This window comes from Henckelia pumila, chromosome 4 (genome assembly GCF_033568475.1).
Source record: "Henckelia pumila isolate YLH828 chromosome 4, ASM3356847v2, whole genome shotgun sequence".
Taxonomy (NCBI): Eukaryota; Viridiplantae; Streptophyta; class Magnoliopsida; order Lamiales; family Gesneriaceae; genus Henckelia; species Henckelia pumila.
Window position 1 is genome coordinate 57,572,505 of NC_133123.1, and position 10,184 is coordinate 57,582,688.

Consider the following 10,184-nt stretch of genomic DNA (forward strand, 5'->3'; position numbering starts at 1 on the left):
TGCACAGATCTTAAACAAAAAAGGATTTTCCCACAAAAAATATTTCAACTCTAAGAAAAATTTCTTTTTTTGTTGATATGTTAAATGCGAGGGAAAAAACTTACTTGACAAATAGTTAACGATGTCTGCATACCATGGTAGATTCGTTACCTCGAAAAACTGCTCGTCTGGAAAATCATCATGAATTATTTGAGTTTCAGCTCCTTGATTTTCCAAGCGTGAAAGGTGGTCTGCAACTTGATTCTCCGAGCCATTCCTGTCAATAATTTTCAGATCAAACTCTTGCAACAATAAAACCCAACGAATTAACCTGGGTTTAGCATCCTTCTTGCTCATCAAATACTTCGATGCCGAATGATCCGTGTGAACGATGACTTTTCTTCCCACCAAATAAGATCTGAATTTATCCAAGGCAAACACTACTGCGAGAAGTTCTTTTTCAGTAGTTGCATAATTCAGTTGGGAGGCTGACAGGGTGATACTAGAGTAGTAAATCACATGAAGTACTTTGTTCCTATTTTGTCCAAGCACGGCTCCCAATGCAGTGTCAATGGCGTCACACATCAATTCAAATGGCAAATTCCAGTCAGGCGCTACTATCACTGGTGCAGTTATCAATTTCTGCTTCAGAATCTGAAAAGCCTGCAAACACTCAGCAGAAAAATTAAAAGGCACCTATTTGATTAACAGATTGGTGAGGGGTTTAGCTATAGAAGAAAAATCTTTAATAAATATCCTATAAAAACCCGCATGCCCAAGAAAACTCCAAATTCCTTTCAAATTCGTGGGAGGTGGAAGTTTTTCAATTAGTTCAAGTTTTGCTCTGTCCACCTCCACACCTGCCTCAGACAATTTATGTCCTAAAACAATGCCCTCTCTCACCATGAAGTGGCATTTTTCCCAATTCAACACAAGATTACTCTCCTCACATCTTTGCAACACTTTTTTCAAATTAAATAAGCATGCATCAAACGATGATCCAACCACAGAAAAGTCATCCATAAACACTTCAATAAACTTTTCAACCATGTCATTAAAAATAGCCATCATACAACGCTGAAAAGTGGCAGGGGCAATACACAAACCAAACGGCATCTGTTTATATGCAAAAGTACCATAAGGACAAGTAAAGGTGGTTTAATGTTGGTCCTCAGGTGCTATAGGAATGTGCATATATCCGTAATAACCGTCCAAAAAACAATAAAATGCATGCCCTGCAAGTATCTCAACCATCTGATCAATAAAGGGAAGGGGAAAGTGATCCTTACGGGTGGCATCATTCAATTTCCTATAATCAATACAAACCCGCCACTCCGTAACAGTTCTAGTAAGAATCAATTCATTATTTGCATTTTTTATAACAGTCATCCCTCCCTTTTTAGGCACTACTTGAATTGGACTCACCCATTCACTATCAGAAATAGGATAGATAATACCTGCATCAAGGAGTTTTATCACCTCCTTTTTCACTACCTCTTGCATAGCCGGGTTGAGTCTCCTCTGTGGTTGAGTAGATGTCTTGTGCTCCGCCTCCATCAATATTTTGTGCATGCACATGGTTGGACTAATCCCCTTGATATCGGCCAAGCTCCATCCGATGGCTCTTATGTGTTCTCGAATCACTCGCAACAGTTTTTCCTCCTCACAACCTGTCAAAGAAGATGAACAAATTACTGGCAGTTTATCATTCTTCAATAAATACAAATATTTCAAATGAGAAGGGAGTGGTTTAAGTACAAGAGTGGGGGGCTCCTCGGTAGATGGCTTCAGTGGTTTTGGAGTATGGTTAAGCTCCCCCATCTTGGTATTGATGAGTCTGTTGAAGGGTAGACTCCAATCCAAATACCGTGCTACTTCATGAACTTCCTCACTAACATGCTCTTCATCAGTTGTACCTATCAAACATATTTCTAATGGATCCATAGATAACTGTTCCTGCAGAGAACACTCAACCAAATCATCAGTAATATCAATTCTGAAACAATCAAAATTGTCTGCAGAATATCGAATGCCCTAAAAAACATTAAATATCACTTTCTCATCATTCATACGCAATATCAACTCTCCTTTATGCACATCAATCAACGTTTTTCCAGTGGCTAAGAACGGTCTACCCAAAATAAGAGATATCTCTTGATCCTCTTCCATATCAAGCACAACAAAGTCAACTAGAAATATGAACTTATCAAGCTTAACTAACACATGCTCTACAATCCCCCTTGGATATTTTATAGATCTGTCAGCTAATTGCAGGAAGATAGTAGTTGGCTTAACTTCACCAATTCCTAGCTTTTCAAAACATGAATAAGGCATAAGATTAATACTTGCACCTAAATCACATAAAGCCTTGTTAAAAAATGATTTTCCAATAGTGCATGGAATTGTAAAGCTACCGGGATCCTTAAGTTTTGGAGGGAGTTTATTTTGTAAAATAGCAGAACATTCCTCCGACAACTTCACAGTTTCAAAATCCACAAGTTTTCTTTTGTTAGACAAAATCTCTTTCAAAAATTTGGCATAACTGGGCATTTGAGCCAAAGCGTCTGCAAAGGGAATATTAATATGAAACTTTTTGAAAATCTCTAAGAATTTTGCAAATTGATTATCCAATTGCAGTTGCTTTGCTCTTTGGAGGAAGCGAAGTTTACTCAAATCAATGTTCTCATTAATAATTGGGTGAGAGGACTTACCTTTCTTGCCCATAGGCATCGAGTCTGACTGCTTTGGCGCTTCCTCCAGCCCTTTTTCCTTGATTAGCTCGCTTGTTTCCTCATCCTCAGTATTCTTCTCCGCAGTATCTTCTTGCAATCTAGTCATCGCCAGAATAGCATTGACATCCTTGGGATTCCTCTCAGTATTGCTAGGCAACGATCCTGCTGGCCTAGTTGATAGCTGTGTTGCTATCTGGCTCATCTGCGTTTCTAACTTCTGCAACATTTCCTCCTGGTTCTGTAGACGGGTCTCAGTACCAGCTACATATTTCATCATGATTTCTTCAAAGGAGGGCTTGTTCTCGACTGGCTTCGATGTATTAGCTGTAGGATCTGCAGCTTTCCATGAGAAGTTTTGATGGTTCTTCCAGCCAGGATTGTAAGTATTGCTGTAGGGATTGTACTGCTGTCTCCCTTGATTCCCCATAAAATTCATTGCATTAACTTCAAATACTTGTTGTTTGTCAGGATGTTGAACTTGCACTTGATTGGCTGAAGATGTCTGCATAACTGCCATCTGATGAGTAAGAACATCGATTTTGGCATTCAGTGCTGTCAATGTGTCGACTTCTAGTACTCCAGCCTTTTTCTCCTTTTTAGCATCTGGCCATCCAATGTTGCTTTCAGCCATATTGCCAATGATTTCCCATGCCTCCGCTGGTGTCTTCATGAATAGGCTTCCGTTAGCAGCAGCATCCAACATGGATCAAACAGACTGATCCGCCCCATTGTAGAAGGTCTGAGTCTGCTAGCTTTGAGTAAGATTATGTTGAGGACACATCGTCAACATCTTCTTGAATCGGGTCCAAGCCGCATGTAGAGATTCAGCTTCCTTCTGCCTGAATGAGATGATGTCAGAAAAAAGTTTAGCCATCTTTGTGGGAGGGAAATACTTATTCAGAAAGGTCTGAATGAGTTGATCCCATGTAGTAATTGAACCAGCAGGCAAATCATCTAGCCACTCAACAGCTTCGCCTTGTAGATAGAATGGGAATAACCGCAGTCGCACTGCATCAAATGTTACCCCATTCACCTTGAACGTGTCTTAGATCGACAGAAAACTCTCCAGATGAGCGTAGGGGTCTTCCACAGATGTACCCCCAAATCTAGCTTGCAATTGGATCAGCTGAATAATAAAGGGTTTCAGCTTAAAATTGTTCGCCTCAACCACGGGGCGAACTATGCTAGATCCATAACCTTCAACTGGCGGCCTAATAATATCCCAAACAGTACGGTTTTCCGCCATCTCTACTTCAGATTCAGATTCTCTAATTCAAGAGTGATAGATTTCTTGGCTTTTTGGATCCTGCTAAGCGTGCGTTCGATCCACAAATCAAGTGGTAATAATTTCCTTGATCGAATATGCACAACCAAAGTTACCTGAAAATCACCAAGAAATTATAGTCAGAATTTAAGAAAATAAATAATGTCTAATCTCAAGAGAAATAAAAATTCTGATATCAAACAGTCCCCGGCAACGGCGCCAAAAACTTGACCGGCTAAATCGTTATGATTAAAAATCAAGTGGCAAGCGTACCAGGTCAAATTATAGATAGTGAATAAAATTCGAATGTCGAACCCACGGGGACTGTATAATTATGACTACCAGAATATATTTATTTCTACTTAATCTAGACTAATCACAAATAGTGATTTCAGATTTTAAACTAATAATTAAAAATTGCAATTAAACTTAAATTACGCAAAACGCAGCTGGAAAATTTGGATTAATTCAAATATGGGAAAAGTTCGATCAAGGACTCACGTAGGTACCAGAAAATTCATGTAACGAGCAGTCGATCTAAAACATCAGACTTAATCTTAATTCACGGGAATTTTCCTAATTTGTTCAAATGACTATTTTTAGAACAATCAAACCTATTCAAATTTGACGGATTAATCTTTCGTAATTCTAATCAAATTTGAATGCATTAATAACTGTGAAAATTCAGTTTACACCCAAACTGCATAATGAAACCGAATTCTATTTCTAGTCAGTTTTACACTATGCTGACTATCAAAGTGATCAAAATCGAAACCTCCTCTGTCGAATTGGAATCAATTAACATGAAAGCAAATAACTGGCCAGGAAATTCACAAGACAAATATAAATTCAACAATCAATAAAATAATATCAAGTCTGAAAATCTCAAATAAACAAATCAAGTTTTATACATAAATTGTCTGTCCCAATCACATGGCCTTGATCGAAAAAAAACTACTACTCACTAATAAACATGATTAAACAAACCAAGTCTAAAATCATAAAATAAAAAATACTAGAGTAGAAGAAAATCTGAATAATTGTTCCACAGCCGCCGTCAGCCTTCGTGCGTAATCAAAAAGTCAAAAAGTCCTTAAAAATATCATCCAACTTCTATTTATATGGTCCGCACCAATTGGAATCCTCATTGACCTAAAATTCTTGAGCACAAGCATCTCCAAACACGCGCCCGCGCCTGGCACAGCTCGCGCGCGCGCACCTTAAAAAATCAGTGGCCTCGTAAACGCCTCGCGCGTGCGCGAGGAAGAAGCTCGCGCGTCAAAGTCTCTGTCGATTCCTTCTGCACGCGCGGGGTATGAACTCGCCCGTGCACGCCTTGTCTTTGAAGGCTCTGGATTTTAACTCTGCGCATGCGCGAGGATTAGACCTCGTGCGCGCGCACCTTGTCCGCACAGTTTCTTCTTAAAATCTCCAATTTCCTACAAAATTCAACCACAAGAGTATACTACAAGCACATAAAATAAAATACTAACAAAACTAACGAAAATAAAATAAATTCGTGCGAAACAAATATAAATTGACACAAAATAATGCATACTAAACACACTTATCAAGTGCATTCTTGAATTTGTTTGCTCGGCTCCTCGTTATTGGTCCACATGGAAACTCCAATGGATCTCGAACACTCCATGCCACTTGATCCACATGTGAGCTATGTATGATCGCATCATCCTCCCCTTCTTGAAAATGATTTGTCTTCAAATCTCGTTCATCTCCTATATCAAACAAAGATAAGCCATAAACATTAAATGTAGTACTCACATTATACTCACCTGGCAGATCTAGTTTGTAGGAATTGTCGTGGATTCGCTCCATGACTTGAAAAGAACCATCCCCTCGAGGTAACAACTTTGAATGCCTCTTCTCCGGAAAACGCTCTTTTCTCAGATGCAACCAAACTCAATCATCGGGTTCAAAGAGAACCTTATTTCTTCCTTTATTCGCTTGCTTAGTATACTGCAAATTCTTCCTCTCGATATTCTCACGTACTTTCTCATGCAAGCAATTCACAAATTCAGCTTTCTTCTTTCCATCCATATAAACCCTTTCACTCATAGGTAACGACATCAAATCCAACGGAGTCAATGTGTTAAAGCCATCAACAACTTCAAAAGGTGAATAATTCGTAGTAGAATGCACACTACGATTATAAGCAAATTCAATAAATGGCAAACAATCTTCCCAATTTTTCAAGTTCTTTTTAATGATAGAGCGCAACAATGTCCCTAAAGTTCTATTAACTACCTTAGTTTGTCCATCATTTTGTGGATGACAACTAGCAGAAAACAACAACTTAGTTCCAAGTTTACACCACAATCATTTGATTTTTCAAATGAAATAAAATGTGCCATCTTTGAAAATCTATCAACCACAACATATATAGAATCCCTCCCCTTCTTATACCTCGGTAACCCAAGAACAAAATCCATAGAAATATCTACCCATGGTTCATTAGTTACTGGAAGTGGAGTATATAACTCATGTGGTTGTGATCTAGAATTTTCTTTCTTACAAGTCACACACCTCTCACACATTCTCTCAACATCATGCTTCATATGCGGCCAATAAAAATGTTCAAGCAAAATTTGATATGTTTTAGCCACACCATAATGTCCCATTAAGCCACCACTATGTGATTCCCTAACAAGTAATTCTCTAATTAAAGTCTTAGGAATGCATAATTTATGATCTTTAAACAAATATCCATCATGCAAGTAAAACTTATCCCTTGGACCACGCATACACGATGTAAAGATCTCACAAAAATCATCATCACTCGCATACAACTCCTTCACATGCTCAAACCCCAAAAATTTAGAATCTAAAGTAGTTAAGAGCACGTACCTTCGGCACAATGCATCCGCCACTACATTTTCCTTACCTTTTGTACTTGATGACATAAGGAAAGGTCTCCACGAATGCTACCCATTTGCCATGTCTTTTATTCAACTTCTGTTGCCCCTTGAGATGCTTCAAGGACTTATGATCCGTATGAATCACAAACTCCTTTGGCCTCAAGTAGTGCTGCCACAGTGCCACGTCTCGAGTACCCTCACCAACGCATAAAACTCCTTGTCGTAGATAGGATAGTTCAAGGACGCTCCACTCAACTTCTCGCTGAAGTACTCCACTGGCTGTCCCCCTTGTGTCAAGACGCCTCCAATATCTACACCTGATGCATCACATTCAATTTCAAAAGTATTAGTAAAATCAGGCAAAACAAGTAAAGGAGTATTAATCAATTTTTTCTTAGTGATAATAAAAGACTTCTCTTGCTCCTCGCCCCAATGAAACGGAATGTTTTTCTTGATAACCGCAGTCATTGGCACCGCCAATGTACTAAAATCCTTCACGAACCTCCTATAAAAACTCGCAAGTCCATGAAAACTTCTAATTTGACCAATGGACATAGGTGTCGGACAATCCCGAATGACACTCACATTTTCTTCATCAACTTTCACACCTTGTGCACTCACAACAAAACCAAGAAATACGAGTTCACTTGTACAAAACACATGTTTCTTCAAGTTAGCATATAAATGTTCAGCACTCAATGTGATTAGTATAACTCTCAAATGACCCACATGATCATCCAAATTTTTACTATATACCAAAATATCATCAAAATACACCACCACAAACTTTCCAATAAATTCACGCAAAACATGATTCATGAGACGCATAAAAGTATTAGGTGCATTAGTCAAACCAAAAGGCATAACCATCCATTCATACAACTCATAATTTGTCTTAAATGCGATTTTCCACTCGTCTCCCTCTCATCCTAATTTGATGATAACCACTATTAATATCAATTTTGCTAAACACAATAGCATCATGCAGTTTATCTAACATATCATCTAGTCTAGGAATAGGATGTCTATACTTGATGGTAATGTTATTGATAGCCCTACAATCAACACACATATGCCAAGAGCCATCTTTCTTAGGTACTAACAATGCAGGTACAACACAATGTGACATCAACTCACACACAAAACCTTTATCTAGAAGTTTACTTACCTGCCGTTGCAACTCATTAGTTTCCTCCGGATTGCTTCTATAGGCTGGACGATTCGGCAATGCACTCCCGGTTACCAAGTCAATTTGGTGCTCAGTCCCCCTCAAAGGTGGTAATACTTGAGGTAGCTCCTCCGGAAATAAATTATCGAACTCCTGCAAGAGAGAAATAACATTGCTCGGAAGATCTCCGGCTATATCACTTGTGTTAAGGAGGAACTCCTTATAAAACATCAACACAAGTAAAACATGAGATTTCAAAACATCTCTCAACTCACTCTTTTGGGTCATGTATTTTTTTTTTTTCAGCCTCTTTTCTCTCAATTGTTTTTTCATCTATCTTTTTATCATTCTTTTTTTTCTAAGGCCATCTCATTTTTTTGTTCACTCTTTTTTCGGCCTCGTCTCTATTTTTCTTTTTCATTTGATCTTACAACAGTCGCTTTGGAGTCATAGGCAACATTACAATAGGTTTTTTTTTCATTACAAAAGAATATCTATTTCTAATCCCGTCATGCACCACTCTCCTATCAAACTGTCACGGTCTCCCCAATAAAATATAACACGCTTGCATAGGGACCACATCACACAAAACCTCATCAACATACTTGCCAATAGAAAATGGCACCACAACTCTCTTATTAACTCTCACCTCCGCGCAATCATTAAACCATTGCAACCTATATGGATGAGGATGCTTTACAAGAGTCAACCCTAATTTTTCCACAAGTTTGCAACTCGCAACATTCGTACAACTATCGCCATCAATAATAATACTGCACATCTTCCCATTCAAAAAACAACGAGTATGAAAAAGATTTTCCCTCTGGCTCTCTTCCTCCTCCTTATGTTGTGTATTTAAAATTCTCCTAGTTGCCAATAATTCACCAACAACAGCCCCAAACTCATCCTCATCATCAGGATCTACTAACGCAGGCATATCATCATAATTTTCCCCATCACTTTCAGACTACACATCACCACAAGCATTAATAATCATCAATTTCTTATTTGGACATTGGCTAGAAATATGGCCAATACCTTGACATCTAAAACATTTAATATCTCTAGATCGAGCATTAGAAGTTTCAGATGTACCTTTTACCACTTGCTTTGGTGCCTCCAATTTGGTGTCAGATTTTGGTTTGTACACTGGCTTGTTATCCTCCCGTTTTGCAATGTTTGGACGCCAAGACGTCGATGATCCTCTACCGGAAGGTAATCGGCCATCTCCTCTTCGCTTGAGTTGATGTTCCACCTTCATGGCCATCTGTACCATCTCATCCAAATCAATACAGTGACGAAGCTCCACTTGATCTTGTATTTCTCTATTCAAACCACACAAGAATCGAGCCATTGTAGCTTCATTATCTTCCTCAATGTTTGTCCGGATCATCGTGGTCTCCAACTCCTTGTAGTAATCCTCTACGCTCCTTGGACCCTGCCTCAAAGTCTGTAGACGCCTGTACATTTCATGATAATAATAGTTAGGTACAAAATGCTTCTTCATGACACGCTTCATCTCTTCCCACGTCTCGATAGGCGGCTCTCCACACCTCCTTCTAGTGGTCACTAATTGATCCCACCAGATTAATGCATAATCTACAAACTCAACCATTGCCAACCTCACTTTCTTAAGATCAGAATAGTTATGAAAATCAAACACAAACTCCACACGCTTCTCCCATTACAGATACGCCTCCGGATTAGATTTCCCATGAAACGCTGGAATTTTCATCTTAATGCTACTAATATTCTCATCCTCCTTACTGCCCTCCATATATTTTCCATGCACCGCTTCTCGCCTATGTCTACCCCCATGTACTCTTCTTTCCTCATCCCAATTCTCATCAAAACTCTCCTCATCATCTTCAAAATCATTCCCCTTCCCACTCTTTTTTCCACTACCACTACTCTCCTCCAATCTACTCATCCGATCATGAAGAGGTTCCAACTTCGACCTCATCACTTTAGCAAATTTCCCCATCAACGCCTCCATTTGAACCTTGGAAATTCCTTGGTTCACACTTTCAATAACATCTTTATTAGGATTCATGGTACCTGCAAAAAAATCGTTAGTAATAAATTTCCTCACACAAGTTCTCACAGTTCACTGCAAACGAATCACTCAATCACTCCTTTTTCACTCAAATTTGTGGTAAGGTCTT

At 38.8% G+C, this 10,184-nt stretch overlaps 1 protein-coding gene across 1 annotated transcript; it reads right to left on the bottom strand.

Annotated features, from left to right (window-relative positions):
• Positions 1-7,010: 7,010 nt before the first annotated feature.
• Positions 7,011-9,538, bottom strand: LOC140861039 (uncharacterized). Its single transcript, XM_073264046.1, has 4 exons — positions 9,122-9,538; positions 8,612-8,986; positions 8,020-8,238; positions 7,011-7,772 (listed from the first exon to the last, which is right to left on the bottom strand). Exons 1-4 carry the CDS (start codon positions 9,536-9,538, stop codon positions 7,011-7,013), a joined length of 1,773 nt encoding a protein of 590 aa, XP_073120147.1.
• Positions 9,539-10,184: the final 646 nt, after the last annotated feature.